At 37.9% G+C, this 24,241-nt stretch overlaps 3 protein-coding genes across 5 annotated transcripts; 1 reads left to right on the top strand and 2 right to left on the bottom strand.

Annotated features, from left to right (window-relative positions):
- Positions 1–240: 240 nt before the first annotated feature.
- On the top strand, positions 241–6,286 carry ppcs (phosphopantothenoylcysteine synthetase). Its single transcript, XM_032550451.1, is given in 5 exon segments — positions 241–367; positions 1,667–1,900; positions 1,902–2,199; positions 3,711–3,814; positions 5,360–6,286. Coding segments are annotated over 4 exon segments (969 nt in total). The 5' UTR covers positions 241–367; positions 1,667–1,669; the 3' UTR covers positions 5,696–6,286.
- LOC116711078 (something about silencing protein 10-like) lies at positions 5,768–11,843 on the bottom strand. Its single transcript, XM_032550452.1, has 16 exons — positions 11,638–11,843; positions 11,353–11,440; positions 10,385–10,441; positions 10,252–10,308; positions 10,080–10,170; positions 9,932–10,000; positions 9,722–9,843; positions 9,491–9,646; positions 9,330–9,401; positions 8,607–8,647; positions 8,437–8,533; positions 7,839–7,973; positions 7,638–7,765; positions 7,494–7,563; positions 6,035–6,142; positions 5,768–5,952 (listed from the first exon to the last, which is right to left on the bottom strand). The coding sequence occupies exons 1-16, from the start codon at positions 11,652–11,654 to the stop codon at positions 5,863–5,865; spliced, it is 1,398 nt and encodes a 465-aa protein (XP_032406343.1). The 5' UTR covers positions 11,655–11,843; the 3' UTR covers positions 5,768–5,862.
- A 1,178-nt stretch (positions 11,844–13,021) lies between these two features.
- fam83e (family with sequence similarity 83 member E) lies at positions 13,022–23,474 on the bottom strand. 3 transcript variants are annotated; one of them, XM_032548384.1, is made up of 9 exons: positions 22,569–23,474; positions 21,320–21,466; positions 18,100–18,224; positions 17,595–18,017; positions 16,998–17,057; positions 16,344–16,397; positions 16,047–16,267; positions 15,274–15,477; positions 13,022–13,550 (listed from the first exon to the last, which is right to left on the bottom strand). In XM_032548384.1, the coding sequence occupies exons 1-9, from the start codon at positions 23,031–23,033 to the stop codon at positions 13,447–13,449; spliced, it is 1,803 nt and encodes a 600-aa protein (XP_032404275.1). In that variant the 5' UTR covers positions 23,034–23,474; the 3' UTR covers positions 13,022–13,446. The 3 variants fall into 3 exon arrangements, with proteins under 3 accessions (XP_032404275.1, XP_032404274.1, XP_032404276.1); XM_032548383.1 differs by having other exon boundaries at positions 15,274–15,480; positions 16,051–16,267; positions 22,569–23,473; XM_032548385.1 differs by having other exon boundaries at positions 15,274–15,480; positions 16,051–16,267; positions 22,845–23,472.
- Between the last annotated feature and the right edge of the window lie 767 nt (positions 23,475–24,241).

Raw genomic sequence — 24,241 nt, 5'->3', positions numbered from 1 at the left:
TGACTCCTCGCCATTTTCACAAATTAAATCAGATATAATCAAATTATTTCTCAGTACTTTACTGGAGTTTTTACTGAATATTTTTCTACTCTTATTTTAATATTATTTTATTTATTGAATTATTTGATAGGAACAATTATGAACAATTAACATGTTTGTACATAAACATTTACAGCAATGACTAATTTGCAATGCGCCAGCATTGTAGTACCGTGTCCCTGCCACTGCGGGGCGCTGACGGCTCTCCTTTGTATTTTTTAGAAACCATAGAATCTCAAAGCTGAGTTGATATCAGGAAGTAAAGTGGTCAAGTTTACTGTGGAGGAACGAAAACATAACTGAAGTGACAGGAGAGACATCTTCGTCGGTGTGTGTGTGACATATTTAATTTCTAATTTGCTGTAGTTGTTTCATTGTGTCGCAGTTACGTACAAATCAGAGAAAAATTTAGTAATTTCTGGCGTCTCGTCGTTGACAGTCCAATGTAAAGAGTTTACCAGTTAAGATGGGTAGAAACAGTTAATATTTGATTTTAGCTGCAAGAGAATTATTCTCTACTCATCGGTATATTAATCTAACTTTGACCGTGTGACCCTCTGAGCTCCATATTTTGCGTCGTCCATCTTTGAGTTCTGATTTACATATGAAACGCGCAGTTGTTTTTATATTTATGATGCAAATGTGTGTTTCTTCAAAGATTCCTGACTTATTTGCTGCAATGATTTTGATTTTAATCCGTAGACAGGGCTCGGACAGTAATGTGTGCATAGATTCAAAGATGCCAGACCTTATTGTAATCTTTGGTCTGAATCAGTGAATTTTGATAAAGGAAAAATAAGAATTCCGAGGGAAAAAAGTACATTCTAAAATTAAAGTCAGAATACAAAAATTCTAGTTTCAAAAAATAAACAAAAGTCAATAATGAATTAGAAAAAAATTAGATTAAAATAAGTAACTTAAGGAAACAAAAGTCAGAATTCTGACCAAAAAAGGAGTAAAATTCTAAAATTAAAGTCAGATTTTTGAGCAAAAAACCCCACATTGGTAAAATAAATAAAAAATAATTAATTAAATAAAAGTTAATTCTGAAGTAAAAGTAAAAATTCTGAGATTAAAATAAGTATGCCAAGAAAACAAAAATAATTTTGAGAAAAAAAAGTAAATCTTAAAATTAAAGTCAGAATTCTTAGCAAAAAAATCTAATGGCAAAATTTAAAAAAAAAAAAAAGTAAATTCTGAAGAAAAAGTCAGAATTCTGATATTAAGTTAAGAATGTTAAGAAGACAAAATAGAATTATGAGAATAAAAAAAGTTAATTATAAAATGAAAGTCCAAATCTTTAGCAAAAAAAAAATCACATTTGTTAAAAAAAATCAATTCTGAGAAAAAATGTTGAATACTGAGATTAAAATCTGAGTTTTAATGAAAATAGTAGAATTCTAAAAAACAAAAAAACAAAGTCAGAATTCTAAGATTGAGATTATAATTAGGTCACAGCTCATATTTAACTATCACAACTTCATAATGTTGTGCCGGCCTAATTATGTTTAATTTCTGTTGTCCCAGGTCAAATCCATAATAAAAAGATGGTTTAGCATTAAAGCTAATCTGCTACTGTGACACAAGCAGCCAGTCTTCTCTCTTGATGCTTCTTCTCTCTTATCAGATAATGGCCGAACCCAGAATGTCGTCCATTGATGGAAAGCTGGCTGAAGAATTTGCTGTTCCCTCCCACGTCCAGGAGGTCAAGGAGAAGATGGCTGCTTTCGCCGCCTGTCACGCCGAAGTGGGCCGCAGAGTGGTCCTCATCACGTCAGGCGGCACCAAAGTCCCCCTGGAGTCGCGCACTGTCCGCTTCCTGGATAACTTCAGCAGCGGCAGGCGAGGAGCCTCCTCGGCAGGAATACTTCATCGACTCGGGCTACGCCGTCATTTTCCTGCACAGGCACCGCTCTCTCTACCCCTACACACGCCTGTTCTCCACCATCAACATGCTGGACGCCCTGCAGCTCAGGGCGGGAGACGGTGAGGGAGCGGGGGAGGTGGTGGTCGACCAGCAGGTGCTTCCAAACATCGCCAGAGTGCTGAAGAGGTACAACGAAGTGAAAGACGGCGGACTTCTTCTACCCATCGAGTTCAACACTCTTTCAGAGTATCTGCACTTACTGAAAGCATCGGCACAGGCGCTCAGCTCTATAGGTACTAAATTACTTACACCATCCTGAACCCTAAAGCTGCAGAATTTTATAAATATATTCTTGTACATATTTGTTGAAACTGTCACTATGTCGTGACAGTATGGTATCTGTGAAAAAACTGAGCTCCTCTGCCTTCTCCCAGTTCTACCTAGAAGCAACCAATCAGAGCCAGGAGGCGGGTTTTAGTGCTGCCAATCACAATCTCATGTAGCAGCTTCTCCCCGCCATGAGAGACATTTTAGAGTAGCCACTGATGACAGCGGATAAACAGTTTTCCTGTAACAGTGAGTTGTTTCTCTCGCAGTTAGCACATTAAGCAGCAATTACATAATGTTGATTGACAGCGTTATGACCCTCCTCCTGGCTCTGATTGGCTGTTTTTGGTCCAGAGTGGCGCATTTATCCAGGCAGCAATAACAGCTCAGGGAAAAGGTGGAGGGTATTGATCTTTTCACAGATTATTTTATACTGTCACAACAATTATGGAGAAACACATTCTTTATAAAAAATTATATACTGCAGCTTTAGTCTGCTGAAGATGTGGAGAAGAAAGCCTTAGTGTAATCTCACAAAAATTATGCTTATGCATTTTAAATGTTTCTTTTCTATATAAACCGCCAGCAAGCTATGATAATAGCTGACCCATTGAACTGGGCTCAAGGGTGAGCACAACAATCCAGCCCTCATCTTTTACTCCAAATGAATAAGTAGAATAAGGAACAAAATATAAATATTTATACATTAAAAAACAACAGACAATTTACAATAAATGAATTAGCCAATCACAGACCGGTCTTTTTCATCCAATCATAGTTTTTTTTGTATATGCTGCATTAAATGGCATACAAACTACTATTGTAAGTTATGCCTTTTATAAAGCGCTTCTAAGAGAAATTAGCCTTTGTAGTAGTATATCTTTACCGAAAAGATAAAATTTTTATTTTTTAAATCATTTTTTAAGAATTACAAATTTTAATAAATGAAAAGTTTTATTCTCTTTATTCGTATTCTAAGGGTTTTACAAAATGTGTCCTTACTGAGATTTTCCAAATTAAAAAGTTCAAATTAAAGGTTGGATTTTTCTACATTTACACAGCATCAGTGTAAAACTGATGCTGCAATAAAAGATGATTTCATGTGCCTTTCTTTAAGAGCCATGCATTTTACAGATTAAGGTAACACTTTATTTGACGGATTGTGAATAAGACTGTCATGACATGTTATTATGTTATTAAAGCTAAAGTTTAATCAGTAATACTTTTATAACAAATTTATGTCAGATCATGATTTCTTGGTTAATGTCAAGTTGTCATAGCGAAGGCATTTTGAATAATGTCAACTTTGTATTAAAACAGTCATAAGTATTCATGAAGACTTACTCATGGTCATGACGGGTGTTATGTCATGTTTATGACGGTGTCAAACCCGTCAAATAAAGTGTTACCGATCGAAGCTATTGGTTCTGTTTGCATGTGTTTAAAACTTGTTTACAAATGTTTCATCTTCAATCAGGGTCAAAGGCCATGTTCTACTTGGCTGCAGCCGTCTCTGACTTCTACATCCCGGCGTCAGAGATGCCTGAACACAAAATCCAGTCTTCTAATGGACCTCTTCAGGTACGGGAAATTAAAAAGAATAAATTAAAGTAGTTGTTCCCAGTTATGTCTCTAGACATGCTGCAGTGTGTGGATTTGATTCAGGAAATCACAGAAAGCTTGTTACATGAAGAACAAGTTGCTTAGCTCTCCATAGTCAGGCTAAACAACAAAAGGTCTTTAGTAAAGAGGCTGACTGTATCTAAGGATAATAAAGGGTAGAATATGTAATATGTGTTTTCCAATCATTTTACAGAACAATCAAGTAACCATTTTAGCTTCATTTGTTATAAAAATGCTGTCAAATATGACTTAAAAGAAATTTGACTTCTTAATTTAATGCCTCCAAATTGCAGTCTGTCTCTTTAAGCTCCTGCTCTTTCTGAAACTTCGACTTCAGCAAGTTATCACTTTGATCCTCTATTATCCCTTTAACGTTAATAGAAAAGTAGCTCGTATAATGAGCTCAGCAGATGCGCAGTTCCGCCAGGTGTTTGCTAATTGCTGCTGGCTAGTCTGAAGGAGCTGACTTTTTCTCTTGCTCTCGGTGAAGGCGGACGCTTTTTTCCTCTGCTCCCTCCCTGCCCTGCTTGCTCTGTTTTTGTCCTGTCTTTTTCTCTATTTTTAGAGCCTTTCTTTGCACATCCTCCAAATCTACAAATTATGGATCTGGTCAACCGGTCTCTCAATGCAATTGATCAAATTTTCTCGACGAGAAGACTGGGCACAGAGGCCTCTGGTCCTGCGGGGACACACCCGGCGGGATTCACCCTGGTTCAGTGGAACGGCCACACTAATTTGGATAATTGGGAACTGAGATGTATCGGAGAGACTTTAGGGGAGATTGAAATTTATAATCTACCCGACCTAAGACATTCTGTGTCCGAATTGGCTTTCCCGTGTTGCCTTGGACTCCTGTAAAGCACTTTGTATTGCTTTGTTGCTGAAAATGTGCTATATAAATGAAATTATCTTTACGTTTACCTGAGTGGGAGAGGGCTGCTCTGTGAGGCGGAAGCTCTGCTGAAGAGTGCATCTCCGAGGAAGAGCCGTGTCCTTGAAGGCGACGCTAGGTCTCCCCCTAGAGTTTTGCACGGCTGAATGGTTGCCATGGAGATTAAAGGATTTCTCAAACATGCAGAAAAAAAAATCTGCGTTTCGCCTGTCTAGCGCTGTGCGATTTGAAGTGTTTGGCACAAATAGGCTGGCAACTGAAAACAGCTGGATCAATTTTGACGTGCCTGACGATCCTCCAGACTTTGAATGTAAACCAGACGCGCAAAACACGTTTAGTGTGAAAGCACCATTAGACTTATCAAGATATGTACTAAAAATATAGTCCGTCTAAAGCTACACAATATATCTTTATCGCAATAGTAGCGTTTGCTAATATATTGCAAGTGTTATTGACTTAAATTTTACATGCTAATGTAATATTTAGCCAGTAGGAATAGAGTCTTAAAAAGGCTTTTATTGCTACTGATATTGTCCTGGCATGAATTTCTAACACGCAGGACTAAATCCATCTCTGTCATTATTTATACAATCATTTTGGTTTTCCTTCAGCTCAGCATGAAGATGGTTCCCAAGATCCTGTCGCCCCTCGTTAAGGACTGGGCGCCTCAGGCGTTCGTCACTTCCTTCAAGCTGGAGACGGACCCGACCATCCTGCTGGACAGGGCCCGGCGGGCTCTGGACACCTACAGGCACCAGGCGGTGGTGGCCAACGTGCTGGACTCACGACGGGGTTACGTGGTGGTCGTGACCCCGGAGTCCCGGGATGAGCTGGTCGTCACCGAGGGCGACGTGGAGAAGGGCGTGGAGATCGAGGAGCGGATAGTGAGCAACCTGACGACGGCGCACAATGAGTTTATAACTCAGCAAGCCGCTGGACGGAAATGACCCTGACCCAGTCTGCGGTTCAGGTTTAATTCATGAGGAGTTTCCTCTACGAACAAATCAAGCTGATTATCATTAACGTTGTTTGAATGTTTATTAATGTCATCAGAATACACGTGATTTCAGGATTACTGACCAATAACAACTCAACTCTCTGGACTCGCTGCTGGCTACTTGAGCTTGGTGCTCTTTTTGACACCGGCCCGAATCCCAGACGCCTCGCCTCCGTACCGCATCTCTTCCTTACGGACACTTTGCACCTGGTGAGAACAAACGCAGGTTAAAAATACAGTACGGATGATAATCTGACATGATTCCTTCAACGCTGCATGCGATACAAACCTGTCCCCTCCTGCGGATTTTGGCCCGTCTGAACTTTTCTCTGTGCTTGACTCTGGGATTCCGGTCGATCTTCTTCCTCTTGGGCGTCAGCCCCTTGTTCTTGGCCATCTGTGGAGGCACCAGAGCAGAAAACACTGAGAACTGATCCGGGATTAGGGCAGAAACATGAAGATGCATGAGAGATATTTGATCTGCTGTGTTGTCAGTGACACTTGAGACGATTCGCAAATAAAACCGCAGCATTAAAAAACGTTGTTTCAACTTTGCAATCATTTCTTAGTGAGTCGCAAGAGCCAGAAGATATTAAAAATATTTATCTAAAATCTAAGTTTCTAAGCAGAGGTGCGCAGTAAATAGTAAAATTTTCTTGAGTAAATTTTCGAAAATATGTACTTTTAGGAGTATTTTTACTGTGCTGTACTTTTTACTTAAGTAGTTTTTTTTCTAATCTTTCTTGGAGTAATAGTAAAAGAAATAGTAAAAGTAAATTTCTAGATTCTTTATCCACTATAATTAACTTCTATAAAAGAAGAACAAACAGGTTTTAACCAAAACTTCACCAGACACAGACCTGCAGTTTTAGTTAAAGTTTCATTTTGAAAGAAACTGATTTCTACTATAAAACAATATTTGAGTTTTAATCAGGCTTTTTAATATGTTCTTTGGATTTCTGTTACCTTTTTTCTATGAGTGGATTTTACAGCAACAACATGGGGGGCTTAAAACAACAGTGGGAAAGTTGTGAAATAAAGAAGTGTCAGGTCTAAAGAAACTACTGGAACCTGAACACGTTCTAGGGATTGATTTGATTTATTTATTTCAAACAGGTTTTTAAAAACGAGAAAAGCAATCAGTAGGGTAGAGAAAACATGTGCATACATAACCAAGAGCAAAATAACTAGTTTCCCACTACCTTTCTTTTGGAAAAGGAGTAAGTAGAAGTGAACACTTATTTAATCCTACACCTTATCTCAATTTAATGAAATGTATTACCTGCAGACTCGCTACTTATTAAAAATTTGTCATAATATTCATGAGCCTGTTCAAGGATCATATAGTTGGGGGTAAATTTCACTTTTCCAGACTCAAGTTCTAGATTTATCCACTAGCTTTAATAATGTATTGTACATCCAAATACAAAACATTTAGAGAGAAGTTTAATTTTCACAAACGCTGCACTACATTAAATTACTACCTCTGCTTTTTTTTTTTCAGTCTATGGATTAACTTTATTTCGAATGTATTAAATCTGGACTAGATTATGAGACACTAAACAAAATTGTTGGAAGTTTTTAAGGTTTCTATGTTTGGTATCTCCTGGCTTTTAAAGTGAAATGCAGACCAACGTATTCTTCTTTTCTGCTTATCATCATCCAGATGTTTGAGGTGAAATCTGTCCACTGGGAATAATTATTGCATTTCTCATCTAATGTATAGAAATGTGGGTCATGCTCAGTACCTGATAAGTGATTCCTCTTTTGGCATCTTGATCCAGCTCTTCATCCCCCTCATCATCATTTTTCTCCAGCCTGCATCAAATGTAAGTTTTCTTACATTTCCGTCTCATAATAATCAGCAGACTAAAGGTTCACACCACACTCACGGTTCTGGGTTTTTGTTCTTCCTCTTCAGTTTCACCCGTTCCTCCACTTCTTTGTAGAAACGCAGAGCTGCATCTTCGTCCAAGTCTGAGTCGCTGTTCTCAGGTGGAGTTTCTCCAGAGTCCTGCATCTGACCACATGCTGACGTTTAACATCGACGACAGTTTTAAAATCTGATTAATCTGAAAAAGCAGAAATATGACACCTTTTGTTTTGGTTACTTTGGTCTTCTTGCCCTCTGTTTTTCTCTTTGAGCTTTCATCTTTCTCATCTCCAGCAAGATGTTTGCGAAACTCTGGAGCCAGACGAGCATCCACTGCACTCAGTTCATTGATGAGCTGCAATAATAAGAAGTAAATAAAATACTTGAATAGAACCTGTTCAACAACATGAAGTAGGCTGACAGAAAACCCTCCAGAATTAATGTTTACTCAAATGCTTTTACGCCCAAAGTTTGGATTTTTTTTTAAAAAGTGAATTTTTCTGACATTTTTGTTATCAATGGATTAAGCCACTCAGGTCTTCTGGTTCTGGTCTGCTCTGCTTTACCAGAACCACACATGGAGAACCAGCATTCAGCTTCTATGCACCACAAATCTGGAACAAACTTCCAGAAAACTGCAAAATGCTGAAACACTGAGATGTAGACTAAAGGTACACCTGTTTGGAGTTGCTTTTGATTGGTAGTAAGTGCTATCAATATTGATCAATAATATATTTTACGTATGTTTTCTTGATGATGGCACTTGACAAAATGTAATGTTTGCTGCCTGATGCGTCACCGTCAGCATGTTGACTTACGTTTCTGTAGGCGAGCAGCCGTTCGATCACAGGGTGGTTGTGTGCAGGGATCCGTTTTGCTTTCAGCACCAAGTAGAAGCTGATGTTGGTGCAGTAGCTGTAGCAGAAAATATGCATTAACCACAGAGCGTCTCCTCTTAACACGTGGAGACAGTCTAATCAGGACTCACTTGAGGTAAAGTTGCTGTTTTGTCTCCAGGTAGTCCGCCCACTTTGGGGAAACAAGTAAAAACTCATCAGTTTCACACAAACTGAGCTTTTAATCTACAACCAACTTGAAACACATTGTGCAGGAATACATCTCTCACAGCAAAACCCCCACTTACAGACACCAGGTGAAAAAGAAGTACACATGAGAATAAGTTGGATTTCAGAGCTATATTCGCTGAAAATGTGATCTGACTGAGGGGAAGCTCAGAAAGGTTGAGGAAAGATTAAGAAAAAAAATAAATGATCAATTTTTAATAATTGTTTTTAGCATAAAATCTAATCTACTTTTCACAGTCAGATTTATCGGGCTGTTTTGCTCCTGAAACTAGAACAGCAGCGAAACATTTAAAAGCTTCTGTCAAGACAAGGAGCGAAGGAACCGTGCAGCAGCTCGGCTGTGGAGGATGAACTGCTGGTTCACTGAAATCAGAAGGTATGAGACAGAATTTATGTTAAATAAATATAGTGATTATTGAAAAGTGAATAAAAGTGTGAGGAAAAAAAATCTAGAAGTTGATATTTTGCAGCATCATGAGTTTGTAAAGTGAGTCCTGGCACAGAAGCGAACGCTGTTTGGTGGAGGTGGCATGGAAAAGTTTGGGTCCTGATCTCACTGGATTTAAACTTTTGATTTCAACAAGTTGTAAAACAGATTCTGGTGACGTTTGGAGGCAGGTTCTGACCTGTCCTGCAGGGATCTTCCCATTTTTGACCATCTGCATCATCGGCTCCAGCTCATCCTTCAGTTCAGTGAGCTGCAAACAAAAAGATGTCAACCACACATGAGATGATGTCGGCTTATAAAAGGCCCATGAGGTTTTATGTAAGGGGTTATAAGTCGTACCTTTGCCTTAAAGTCCTGGATGAGCTCAAGCAGCTCCGGTGATTCTTTCTTTAAAAGTTTCATCTTTTCCTTCTTAGACATCTGCTTCAAGTCCTTCACAATTTTCTCCTGTTTCTCCACAGTTTTGTCTTCATCCTTCTCCTCCACTGCAAACTCCTTTGAGGATAAAGTCTCATTAAGAAACCTAATCTTGAATGGGATCGACTGTTTATGAGGGGGGATAATTTGTACCTGGAGAAAGTTTAAATCATAATCCTCCTCGCTCAGATTTTCGGCTAAACGTTTCTGGACATTTTTTGCTTCTTCTTCCTCCTCCTGCTCCTCAGCGTCCAACTCTTCCTGTGATCTCCCCTCTGCAATAACACAATCAAAATCCCAAATCTGCACCGAAACATCACAAACCGGCCCATTAATGTCACTGGAAATAACAAAACAATTTACTAGAGGCGGCATAATCCGTGTTGTAGAACATTTTCTTCTTGGTGCCCCACGCCATCTCATTCGGAAGATCTGAGGATAATAAAAACAGCGTAGAAAGAACGGTAAATAAAAAAAAATTAAACTTTAAACACCTTCCTTCAATCTTTACCTTCTTCCTTTTTCTCCTCCAGATCACTCTCCATATCTGTCCCCTCCTCCTCTTCTTCTGACTCCGACTCGTCCAGAGCCATCACCTCCTCCTGGGACGTTCAGGGAAGTTTTAGTTTGGGGAGCATTTATCATCGAAATTTAAAACCCAGAACAAACTCATGAATCAAAACCTCATCGTCTAGCTCCTCCACGTCGCTCTCCATCTGAACTCCATGAGCGAGAAGTTTCTGCAGCGCAACAAAAGATGCGGTAAGAAAAAAAAACAACTCCAACAGGTAAAATCACCAGAGTGAGTGAGCTTACAGCGATCTTCTCATCATGAAACTCATCGATCTTGTCCTTATAAAACTCTGATGACCTCTGTAAAATAAAGAAAACGGTGAAAATAAAGATTTTCCTCTGCTGCCGTCAAGAATTAATCACCTGAGAGAAAATCTTTAGTCAGTAAGCCTGCTGAATTAAGTAATTAAATCAATTAATCGAATGAGAAATTTAAATGAACTATTCTGATGATTAATATTTTTGATAGACTTCATAGTCCATTTTATTCATGTTTCGGTTTGTCTCGTTTTTATTTCCTTTTTATTTATTGTTTCTGGTTGTTGTGTTTCATTTTGGAAATTTAAAATGTCTTCCGGTAGCAGTGTGGTTATTAATAAACACAGTAGTTGCTTGTACTCAATTACATTAACTTGAGCAACATTTTTGAAAAAATGTACTTTTAGGAATATTTTTACTATCCTGTACTTTTTACTTTCACTTGAGTATTTTTATTATAAAGTATCGCTATCCTTACTTGAGTAAAATTTCTGGATTTTCTACCCAGTGAAAGAAAGACAAACAAATGTTTTAACTCAACAATTCACCACAGACACCCACCTGCAGTTTTTATTAAAGTTTCAAAAGTTTCCTATTGAAATAAAATGATTTGGAAAAATTTTCTTTTGCATAATTTTGTTATTTTTTGTTACTTATATTAATTATTGTCATTTACGTCCTTAAAATACCAAAACATTCCAATTAATTTCATAGTTTTTCTTCCAAAAGGACTGATAATTTGATCAGTTTTACCAAATACTTTTTTTACTCTTGAGTAATTTCTTGGATGGCTACTTTTTACTTTTGCTTGAGTGAAAATATGTTGAAGCAGCGCTACTTCTACTTGAGCACAATTTTTGGATACTCCGTCCACCTCTGTAAATAAATAAGACAAATATTCATAATTTTGCGCCTCAAAATCGATCATTCCAGCTTAACGATGCATCTCCTACCTTATCAGGAGCTGGCATGTTTCTGTAGGCTTTGGGGTCATCTTCATCAAACTGCTCCACATTTTGGGGCCTCTTCTGTTTTTTGGCTCTGCACAGCAAAAACACAGAGATGTTAAAGCTCAGACCTCCTGCAGTCACAAACCACAGCTCTCCTGCTCGATTTCGTCCAGTTTCCTCCCAGTAGTCAGACTGTATTGCTTGTTTGGTCAGAAAAAAAAAACACTAAAACTTCTCCTGAAACGCAGAAAACGACATTAATGAAAGACAACTTTAGAAAAAACTCACCGTATTGCTCGAACCATGATGTCAGCGATCCGGGCTGAACTTAAATAAAAATAAAAAAACAACAAGCCGGTGTGTTTTTCGATCAAATAGATGTTATATTTCTGGTATTAAAAGAAAATAGGCTCAAACATCCAGTAGAGCTCCAGAGGTTTGATCCCCAACGCTGGACACCATGTGTTTCCGTGTTGTCTTACTCTTTGGTTTGCATCGGAAAACACCGCCACCTGCTGGACTGGCCTGGGATTACAGCTAAAAATTCCTCAAATAAATTAACAATCTGCTTTCTACGTTAGTTTGAGTTTATTGCGTAGAGACAGAATATCCACTAAAAATCCAAGAAGAAGAAGAAAACAAAATAAAACTTAAAGATAATTTGAGTGAAAAGAACTGATCTGGCTGCTCCCAAGTGAAGGGAATAACACTTCTTTCCTTGATTGCATCTTTTTCTCAACGTGATAAACAATATATCCCAAACTTGAAAAACATTTAAAGTTTTAAACATGTTAAATAGGAATAAATAAATAAATAAATGAATAAAGCAGAACAATAGAAACAACAAATAAAATAAATTATGAAGTCTTTATAAACAAAATTGTCCTTCGACTGCCCTTAAAGAACATTTTAAAGTTTTGTCTTCAAAGATTTGTGCCAGTTTGAAAAAATCTGAACATTTCCAAACCCGTATTTCTTGTGGGGTGTGGTTGATATGCAGTGGTTCTTAACAGAGGTAGTATATATTTTTGCCTGCAGATTTGAATCGGATTTAAATTTGATTTGTTTCCTTATCCATTTATCTCCACTTTCAAATACTCACCCCTTCAAATTGTCAAATTCCGATGTTTTAACCACCCGGTCTAGAAAAGCCTGCACCCAATCATACAGACTGCTTTTATAAATGTTTGTGGAAGAATGGTACAACTTCAGAATCTCATGAATTTCTAGTATAGGTTTCCACCTGTGCAGTAAGTCCAGTTAGGAAATGTTTTCCCTACTAATTACTCCCCAGTTTAATGCGAGTGTACGTTTCTGACTGCATTGTGTGAAGTGTAAAGTTTGGTGTGGAGGGGTTTATGGTTTGTCCTACACCTGATTTGAAACCTTTGGGAAGAATTAAGAATAAAACTGAGCCAGACCTTTTTGTCCAACATTAGTGTCTGACCTTATAAATGTATTCTTTTGGAGGTACAGTGAAAAATCTCAGAGATCCCTTAACCACCTTTTCAGAGAAGTTAATAGGTTCTCCTATTAACTTCTTCATATGAAAATTGGATCAAGACTATAACTCATTCTCACCTCAGTGTGAAGCCAGATGAGGCAATACAGTGTATTTAATTCAGCATATTTGCATATTTGTCATGTTCAAATCCCAAATTTTCATGTATTGTAAGTTGAAAACACTAGACTCATCTCTTATTTATTTTCCACTTCACAACGATACAATAATTTGTGAATCTATCACATAAAATCCCCGTAAGACACATTAAAGTCACTTAGTTAGTTATTAAATACAGTAAAAATAAATAAATGCAAGACATTGGATCTTTTCAAATAATACAAATAAAACTTCACACTATCCTGAGCAACAATAGTATTTAATTTATTTTTAGTGACATTCAAACAAATAAAGCATCTGAGTGTTTATTTTGCATGGTGAAGCCTTCTGTGAGTCACGGCTTCAGGAGCTAATAACGCTGTAAAGTCTCTCTTCTTGTCCTTCATCATAGTGCAGGTTCTTCTTTGTCTGACTTCAGCTTTCTCAGTAAAAAGCTGGAGCTAAAGGTGGAGTTTAAGGTGGAGCTGCGCGGTCGCTCAGTGGGCATAAAGTTTGCTGGATGTCGATTTAGAGCAGTTTTCACTCCATCGTTCCTCCTCTGCATCAGCGCCAACGCGGGCGTCATTTGATCCGAGTTGTGCTGGAAAACGAGCAAACAGAAAAAGAAATAAATTATTAGTTACTTCTCAAAGTGATGAATCTGTTAGTTCACATATTTGTGTAGTCAAAGGAAACTGTAGAGGGCTTTAAATATTAGTGTTATGGTAAAGAGGCCTTCCAACCTCAAAGCTAATCACTAAAGATAAATAAATAAAAATCAGTAGAAACATGAAAAAAGCTGGTCAGCAATTATAAAAAAGAAGGTTTGATTGTGTAACGCTGATTATTGGGAAGGTCTTAAATATTTTTTGAAATGCAAATGTTATAATAAAACCACAAATAAAAACAGGTAAAGTACCATTATCTTTAGCATTATCTTTAGCTTTAGCTTTAGCTTTAGCGATGCTTCTCTCATTTCTAAACATGAACATTCTAGTTGGCGGATATATTATACTGGTAAACTACGTGTCATTTTTAGTTTCGTCTCATCAACACAACGTTGCTCTGCTGAAATAAAGTCAGACAACCGCATTTTTTTTTTTTAGGTACCTTTTCAGTTTTCTCTTCTAAAGTACTTTGGATCGTTTTCATGCTTCAATCTTGCTGCTCTGCTTCAATTGTGCTTCAATATTTTCACTTTTTAAAGCAGTGAAGTTTAGGGACCTGATCTTTAAAAGGATTGTGGGTATTAAAATTGGTGCAAACTTGATAAAGTGTGCAAACCAGGATTGTAGAGCAAAGATGCAATTTAGCACATCTGCCTTCATTAGCATGCAGAACAAATGAGGTTTAGTGAACCTGAACCAGATTGCAAGTTCAGGTATAGAACCTGCAATCTGGTTCTATACCTATAAAGATTGCAGGGATAGAACATCTATAAAAAAAATATAGATGTTTTTGCGTCTATATTTAGAGATGTTGAAAAGCATGAAGACAATGAAGACATTAGCTTGTCAGAATATATGGAGCATTAAAAAGATATACAATAAGATAATAAAAAATAGATGAGAAATATCACCAGGAAATGATTCATTTGAAATGTTTTGCTGTACTGTAACACTTTAAAATACTTATTTTAATGACATGTATTATTATTATTATTGTAACTTTATGGCTTTCGACTTTATCTTTCTGTCATAGACACTCTGCTCTCATGTTGATTGTTTTAAGCCCGCACAAAATCCGCAGTTTGCACACATTCACAAATTGCACGTGCAATTTAGCGCTCCTTATTTTGAATGTTTTAAGATCAGACCCAAAGTAACATACATTAATATTCTTCATGTTCTCCAAACAAAGGTGGCGTTTTGGGACAACAAATGTGAAAAAGTAAAAAAATATACAAATATTAATTATCTGATGGATTATCAGTTTTAAAATGACAATTTCTATTGCGCTCAAAACAAGAAATTATTTTTGTCACAACTAACCAACATCTCATAGCTTAATAATCAACTTTTTTCATAAGACTGTTTGTTTTCAGAGCCTATCTTATTATTATATGGCTGTTTATGTTTAGGTTTGAAAAGTATTTGACAGTAATGAAAGCACAAATCAATTCTGCTCATACAGCAACAAATAACAGATTATTCTGTTCTGTTCTGTTCTATTCTATTCCATTCTATTCTATTCTGTTCTGTTCTGTTCTGTTCTGTTCTGTTCTGTTCTCTCCATCCGCTGCAGAAAACATGGGGCAGTAAACATGGGGCAGTAAACATGGGGCAGTAAACATGGTCGTATCAGTAGATACTGTGAACGCTCACGTTGGTCAGAAAGCGAGGCACTGGGGCCTTCCTGTCGCTGTGATTGTTTTCGCTCAGGTCCATCATGGACTGGGTCCGGTCCGACATGGTGGAGCTCGTTTCTTTCCTCCGCATCGCCGACGTTCCCTGCTTGAGCTTCCTCATGATGTCGCTCACAGAGCTGAAGTTGCCCCGGTGCGGCACCTTCAGGATTAAAGGTTTTTTCTCCTGGGAAAAGCAGAGAACAGAATCAAGCATTCAAGCAGAGTTGGGTAGTAACTAGTTACATTTACTCAGTTACATTTATTTGAGTAACTTTTTTTGGAAAAATGTACTTTTAGGAGTATTTTTACTACGCTGTACTTGAGTAATTAAAATTTTCTACCCACTGAATGAAGAACAAATGTGTTTTAAGCAAAAATTCACCAGACACACATTTGTTTTTTGTTAAAGTTTCATAAGTTTTTTTTATTGAAAGAAACTGATTTGGAATAATTTTCTTTTGCCTAAATTTGTTATAATTTTGTTATTTACATTAATTATTGTCAGTGTTGACCTTAAAATACCAAAATTTCCTCTTTTCGTCCATCTGATTGTGTAACTTTTAAATATTAAATGATTGATAATTTGATCAGTTTTACCAAATACTTTTTTGCTCTACTTGAGTAAATTTTTTGGATGGCTACTTTTACTTGATTAAAAATATATTTAAGTAGCGCTACTCTTACTTGAGTACATTTTTTAGGATGCTCTGTTCATCTCTGCTTTCAAGTTAGTATTAAAGGATCAGATACTCACTGTGGAAGACGAGCTGCGCTCTCTCAGACTAACATCGTCTGTTTTGTTATCCTCTTCTTCAAAACTCTCCATCAGAGCAACTGATCGTCTCTTGGAATAAAACTTATTTGTTGTTTCTGGAGGAACATCGATTCTAGTTACTGTCCGCTCAGGTTTATTTGGCTTTCTCTCTGCAGAAAGCTCCCTGGATATGTTCCTCTCTATCAGACACTCAGGCCTGCAGGGAAAACAGATTTTTATTTAATTTAGCTACGTTTTATTGTGTGAGGAGTTTGGTATATTAATGATTTTACCTGCTTATTCCCTCGGCAGCTGGTGGGTTTGTTGACAGTACTTCTGCGTTGCTGCTGCAGAGATAAAACAATTCTCAGGCAAGTTTTTGGATGAAACAAGTGCTAAAGTTCTTGATCAGTATAATGACAAATACAGACATTGAAATATGTGTTGGCACCCCTGTAGAAAACTGCTGCAAATAGATGCATTTTGGCATCACCAGGACTCCGTGGGAACCATTTGTGCACTAATGTCAATAAGCTGTAGGAAAATCATGCTGAAACAAAGCTATTTCTGTCCTACCATTAAAAAATTAAGCATGTGAAATTTGCTGAACTGGAAGAGGAAAACAACATGAAATGTTCCACACAAATACTCCAGCAGGATTCCTGTAAAAATGTCGATCTGTTTCTTTTCCCAAACGCCTGGGAACATTCTTAGAGTGCAAATCTTTAAAATACCAGGTCATGTGGCGTTTTAATATTGTCCTTTCACAACTGTACATTATTCTTTGCATTGATCTATCATGCAAAGTCCTAAGAAAGTTTGTCCCTTTAAAGTGACAGAATATAGAAAAATGCAGTGGAGATGAATGGTTTCAGCATTAATTTGAAGGTTTAATCGGAGGTGCCAACCTATTTTTCCACGTCTGTGAATGCCAATAAAAAACTCACTTGATAGTTCTTGAATTATCTGTCACTCTGGTTGTGAGCGGGGATGTATTTTCATTCATCCTGTTGATTGAATGTAAGAAGATTTCAGAAACAGAACACGACCAGGAAAAAAAAAATGCATCTGCTGTTGTGGATTACATGAATAAGAAAGACAAAAGATATCTTAGCTTGGTTTGTGTTTTAAAATATGCATAAAAATTAGGGGTGGCATTTTCTGGCCAATCTTTAACAAGCATGACCAGCTGAATCCGATTTGGATCAATACTGATACTTTTGTCTGAAATGTTGCTAGAAAGTTGCTCATTTGGTAACAGTGGGATGATTATTGTTAACTGGAAACCTGCAGACATGACCTGGTGGGTCAAATTTCTCTCACGGCAAAGAAAAAGAGAAGATTTTTAGACTTTTACTGAGGAAGATAAGACTGGTGGATAACATCGGCTTCACACGTAAGTATTGGCTGGTCACAGGTCTTCCAAAATAAAGGAAATCAGGACTGATTTATCGGTACAACACTTATGAAAATTTAAGTTATATCGACGTTGACCTGTATTCTCTTGTCTTCAAGGAGAAAGAGAGATAATCCAGCTACCGTACCTTCTCCTGTTCCACACCAGGTGCTCATTGTGGGTAAATCTGTCCTCAGTGGGGCTGTCCTTATCTATTTCCAGCTGTGACGTTTTTTCAACTATGTTTTCCTTATGTAGACCCAGAAGAGACGCAGGCCGGCTGCTGTCTCTCTGAAGAACGCCCATCGCTTCCCAGTCCAGAAAGATGTCAGCAGGCGGAGGAGGAGGGTTTGTGATCTCAGACTCAGCAGAGAGCTGCTGCCGGAGGCGTGAGAAGTCTTTGGTCTGGTAGTGGTTGTAAACTTGAGGGCTGTCTGCGACTCCCCAAGTGTCGGGAACAGGGACCGAATCAGCAAAAAGGATCCTGAACTCTCGGTCAAACGAGTCGATAACCGGGCCCCTCAGGACTGTGACAAGCTGCCGGTGAAGATGAGCGTCTGTCCAGGTGAGGCTGAAGGAAAACAGAAGAAATATCCGGTTAGTTGACTAACAAAAAATGTGTAAAATGCTTTGATAATGACATTTTTGTTCACCTGTAGTTGCCATGAATCACTGCCTCTAAATCCACCAGGATGAAATTGTCTTTCATTTCGCCAACCACCATCTTTCCAGTCCTGGAGCAAAACGTTTTCCCGCCAATAACCCGAACCCGCATGTACTGACAGAGACAAAAAAACAAACAAACAAAGTCAAACTGAAGCTGAAAGAAACTGAGTGTTGCTCTATAATTTTAATAGAAGGTCTGGTGTCCTGGTTCTTCCTGCTAATGGAGAGTTTTTCCTCTCCACTGTCACCACATGCATGCTCAGTATGAGAGATTTCTGGAAAGTCAACAACACGACGTAAGCAATCGTCTAATGTTTCTTTAGCCAATTTGAATAATAAGCTGAACTTGACTGCAATATTTGATAATTAGAATCAATTAGATTTTATATATCATTGGAACAAACTAACAGCTTAGAATAGCCTATTGGTGCTTTTTCTGCTACAACAAATCGTTTTCTGTAGAAATCATTAAAAAAAATATTTGGCTGCTATTTTTAATTTTATTTGTTCACCACATTCTGATTTATAAAAAGTAAAGACCATAATATACAAACAATTATCAATAAACAGTCCATGATCAATACGGCTTTCATTGTAGATATAAAATTAACTTAAACAAAAATGAGTTCATGGAATAAATTTGAATTATTTGTCATTATTTATATATTGCCTATGCTGCACTTAAAACTATTGAGTTATTAACTTAAAAAAAATTCTATCAGTTCATAAACTGATAGAAATGAGTGACCACAACACATTTCTAAATTTATGTTATTTCAACGTATTTCTGTTACTAAATGATCAAATGATGTGACGCAAACTGACGCTTGTATAAATAAACTGACTTGAAGCTGAAATGGATTATATTCGTCTCTCTGAACCTGATTGTTTTCGATTATAAAACATTACGAGCCGACAATAAGGATTAAATTCCTGTCAGAACAGAAGAGGAAGTTCGAAGCGTGAAAACAATCCGAAGCACTCGGCTGAAACGTTTCTGAAGAAGAGCAAACAGGAAACGTAAATGAAAAAAAGGCACGTAGTACACCTACCAGCAGAACATTTCTGGCTAAAAGCAGACGGAAAAATGTGGATCAATCAGTTTAGGTATGCTGGTAAATATGAAGGAAGCCTCTCTAAACATAATTAAATATTCTAAATGAGGAAAACACTAAGAAATCACCTGTTTTATTATAAAATGTTAATGTCAAAAAATATTTCAGCTCTTCTCAAAACTAAAAAAGAAAAATCTAACCTTTTTTAGTAATTGATGAACAGTTTTGTTCATGTTGAAACTGGCATTTTGATTATTTATGTCTAGTGATGAGCTGTGAGGCTGGACGGCCTCTTTACCATCACGCTAATCTTTGATTTATTTATTTCAAACAGGTTTTTAAAGACAAGAAAACAAGCAACCAGAAGGAAATGTGCTTAACCAAGAACAAAAGTATTAGCTTACACTACATTACACTTATTTAATCCTTACCAACGCATTAATTATCAAAAATATGTAATTAAAACCCTGTTAATGTGCTAAAGAGCCAAGTAAATTAATTATATTGCATAAACAAAATAATTACAAACTAATTCAAAACAAGACAAGAAAATCTATGGAAGCATAATAAAGCCCTGGACAGATTCTACAAAATATTAATATTATTATCTAATATGCAGAAGAAACATGTTAGTAAAATAAATTGTTTACATCTAAATCTGCCAGGGGTCTGAATACTTATGGCTTAACTCCATTTAGTCAGACAGACTGAGATTGAAAAGTGATTTAAACCACTGTGTGCAAAAATGTGTTAGTAAAAATTTATTATTAATGTGTTTAGGAGCCTGATGATTAAATTAAATTTTGTATTTTGTTTGTTTTACATGTTTGTATTTAAATTTTATTTTTACTGGACTTTTAATTCTGTCTATTTTTCTTCAGCGTCACATCGTTTCACACCTGCACATGTTTAGACCTGCTACTTCAGTGACTTATTTAAACAAACAGACAAACCAGAAAGTTCAGAGTAAGTCAAGAAAAATGAAAGAATATAAACCGGTCCAAAACGAGACAAATGCAGGAACCAGACTGTAAAGTTAACAAGAAATGAGAAAGAGAAACTTAATGCATCAATAGAAGTTAGTCATTAGGAATTCCAGACTAAAACTAAGAATGTGTAAATGACTTTAGTAAGCCTCATTTGGAAAACCAGAATAAGATTTTATATCTAATATGTCAAATGTATAAAATGAAAATTTTGGTTTTGGTCACTTTTATATGAAAAAGTGACCAAAATCTTAACAATATTATATTTAAATGTTACATGTTTAGTTTATTTGTCGGGAGCAGGAGCAGTTAAGAGTTTAACAATACAATTATTTCTATATTTTTAGTAAGCCGATCAGAACCATTTTTGTGACCCAACAGTGTTTGCAACTTGCTGATTCTGTCCTACGTGGTAACCGCTTGGAAACCGTTGTGTTGAAAAGCTGAAAAAACTGAACGCAGGGTGGAGGATCACCTTCCAGCAGGAAAACAACATAAAGCAAAAGCTACAGGAGAAAGGCTTAGAACAAAGTGTTTTCATGCCTTAGAATGGCCTAGTCAAAGTCAAAGGCCTAAATCCAGTTGGGGAAACTGGCTACCCCAGATTTTATTTTAAAGTATCAGCGTAAAGATGGCTGAATACGAATTAAGCGTCACAATTTTCAGATTATCATTTGTAAACCTTGAATCGCCTTTAAAAACAAACAACAAAAAACAACTTTGTTGACTTTTCATATAAAATTTAAATTAAATACTTTGCAGAAAATGTGGTGAAGTTAAACTTTTGCAAAGCGCTGTATGTGTACAGCTGTTTTAGTATTTGTGTACTCTACTCTAAAAATCACGTACAGACACGTCACTTTGCGTAGGTTGGAAAACAGTCTGATCATCTCAGACTGCAGATCCGGTCACTATCAGTAGTGACGATTTTCCTTTTAATTTTAACAGACCATATTTTCATCATTCCAAAGAAACAGAGACAGACATGAATGCAGTGCAACCAGCTAAACCACACGCGGTTAAATCAACATTTTACATTCCCATTATAAGCGTGCCTACGCAACAAGTCACACATGCAATATATGGGACGTGTCCGCCTTGGCTTTCATTGGGCCGTGAAGTTCACGTATCGAACAACAATGGCCATGTGTTCGGTGTTGACTCACGGGATGCCTGAGCCTGTTCAGGGTGAAGTTCTGCTGCAGAGACCTTTGGTTCAGGATGATGTAGACGGGCACACCTCGGGAGGCGGCCGTGTGCAAGTCAAAAATGATCGCGTTGTCTGTCAACTGGTCCGTCACCACGGCGATTACCTGCAAAACACACAGCAGGGTTTCAGAAACCACGACACACTCCCTCTCTTTCTGTCACTGTTGGTTTTAAATGTGGGCGTCAGATGCTTGATTGTGTAGAGAGTTTAGCTAATATTTTAAAGTGATGCTTCTTTAAAGGGATGTTTGTTTCCTTTCTGTTTTGGGGGGAGAGGTTAGAAGATGTAAAACTTCCTCTTTTCTTTTTTTTTGCAATCTTTGGATTTAGAGCTACTTTACTTTTTGCCTTCTGTCTTTTTGCTGCATTTATTTTGTCTAATTTTCATGCGCCACGCAAGTACAACTTCAATTTAAGCTCCGTGAATTCATACAAACGCACTTTGGTTGAGTTAAAACGTATCTAAAAATGCAAACTTCAACTTTCATCATGTAAAAATTTATTTTTGGTAAAATCAGTGTGGAAAGTTTTATTTTAAAGTTTAGAGTTTCCTCTCATCTTTAAAGCTGCAGTATTTTTACATATTTGTTAAAACTATTTATATGCAGCATAATATGAGAGATAATCTGTGGGAACACTGAGCTCCTCTGCCTTCTTCCCCATGTGGTCTTACTGCCATCTGCAGAAATCAGAACAAGGAGAAGTGTCTTAGTGTTGTTAATCACACTCGTGTGCGCACTGCTCACACCCTCCCTCTTTGCCTCTGCTATGCTACAGCTAGTTCACCTCTATGGTCAGGCTAGTTAGCATAACAACGGTTTTTCTGTAACAGTAAGTTGTTTCTCCACTATTAGATAATTTAGCAGCGTGTACACAAAGTTGATTGAAAGCGCTGAGACCCTCCTCCTGGTTCTGATTGGTTGTTTTAGACTGACAGCAGTACCTTCCTTCAGACAGCAACAGTAGCTCATGGAGGAGGTGGAGGAGTTTGGTATTTTCACAGATTATCTGTCTCATAATATGCTGTCAAAACATAGCGACAGTTTTAACAAATATGTAAAAAAAAAAAAAAACATTTTGTAAAAGTTTGCAGCTGTTGACACCAGAGTCATTATGACAGTTTAGGGGTTACACAGTACAATATTAACCCAAACTAAACCGTATTTATTCCCATGATGCTTTGTTTTCAGAATAACATTCACGTACCGTTTTGGCTGCTTGTAAGTGTCGCCTGATGACCTCTCTGATTTGCAGGTCTTCCTCAGCAGGGTGGCTGGAGTGGACCGTGACGCTGCTCTTCAGAACCCCGGCGGGTTTCTCCGGCCAGCCGAGCTCCAGGTTGGGGACCGGGACGTCCCATTGGTAGGGGTTGTAGGTGGAACAGATCTTCTCCGAGTCGACGCTCCTATCGGCTCCGTCCTGCTCTCCCACCAGCGGCTCGTGGAAGTGATAGCTCTCAGCCCAGCTGCTTATCCGACTCACCTCTTGAGGAGATAAGAAGTAGCTTGAAAGCTCCGGGCCGATGGAGCCGTAGAAGGCCTCGGGTCCGCTGCTGAGGAGCCTCTCCACGGCTTCGCGCTCTCGCTCAGAGTGGAGGAAGTGAGGCGAGGACTCGTCCACCGGCAGGAAAACCACATTCTCATTCAGACTCTGCTCCTGGGAGTTCGACATGATTCCAGGTGATGCCTGCACTGTCCCTTCAAATCATTTCCACCTTGTAGAGCAAATCTGGTCTTCCTGTTCACAACAGGTCATTCTACGTCCAGGCTGCCAATAAATGTCCAGGTTCAGTCATCCGGTATTGATGTCTTCACTTGAGTAAATTTTACAATCTGTCCAGACGGCGTCAGATATCTCAGTCTCCACGGTTCCTCTCCAGATTAAGGAAAAACATTAACCACATTTTACAATCTCCAGCATCTCCGTCTCCATAAACGGAGGAGCAAAAACATCCGCGAGTCCAAATGACAAGTAAAAAAGACACACAGCATTCCTCCTCACCTGCTGCGCTGCCGGTGAGCTTGTGTTTGGTCACAAGTCCCTCCCCTTGGGTGAGTTTGATCGCTCTCCTGAAACTCCTCCACTCCTTCCTGCTGACATTGTTCTCAGATTCCAGACATTCAGAGCAGTTGACACATGGCGTCGTGCTGTGAGACACCCTGTCGTCGCCCAATCCCTTCAGTCCTCACAGCAATGCAAATATGTTTTCTTATCATTCAGACTTTTTCGACATTTTTGCACAACTCTTCAGTGGAGTTCATGGGGGTGTTTATGGAATAGCTCAACGCAAATTGCCACATAATTGTGAATTGGAAGAAGGTTTTTAATATGTTTTTTCTTGCACATAAGATTCTGAAAAGTTTGGAATTCCTTTTGTATTTAAAGTTTTTCAGCCTGATATGTGTCGAGATTCACAGGTGGGAGAATCTGTTGATAGGATAATCTTTTGCTCCTTAGTGCCTGAATTATTATAAATTTATATTAACAATAAATATTTATTGTTCCTTTGAATTATGCACCTACAGAAGGATGCACCTAATTTGCATCATTAGGTATGATGCAAATTAGCCACATTAGGAACATACTGTAAACATTCATCCATCCATTGTGTGTATTCATGTCTAGCGATGCAGGGCTGCATGGAGGGATGGACTATATCTTCAGGGGTGGTTTTGGACACTCTGCAAATCCATCAGAAAGCAACATAAAGACACACAGAAAACACAGCCATGCACAGTCACTTCTTAAGGCAGTTCAGAGTGATTAATTAATGTGTGTTTTTTTTTTACCTATGGAGTATGTTACATATGCAGGAGAACATGCAAACTCCACGCAGAAAGACCCCGGGCACAACCTTCTTCAACAAAATCCCTTTCCTG

The sequence above is a fragment of the Xiphophorus hellerii genome, chromosome 20 (genome assembly GCF_003331165.1).
Source record: "Xiphophorus hellerii strain 12219 chromosome 20, Xiphophorus_hellerii-4.1, whole genome shotgun sequence".
Lineage (NCBI taxonomy): Eukaryota > Metazoa > Chordata > Actinopteri > Cyprinodontiformes > Poeciliidae > Xiphophorus > Xiphophorus hellerii.
The sequence above is the reverse complement of the archived record's forward strand: the minus strand, read 5'-3'. Positions and strand labels throughout refer to the sequence as shown.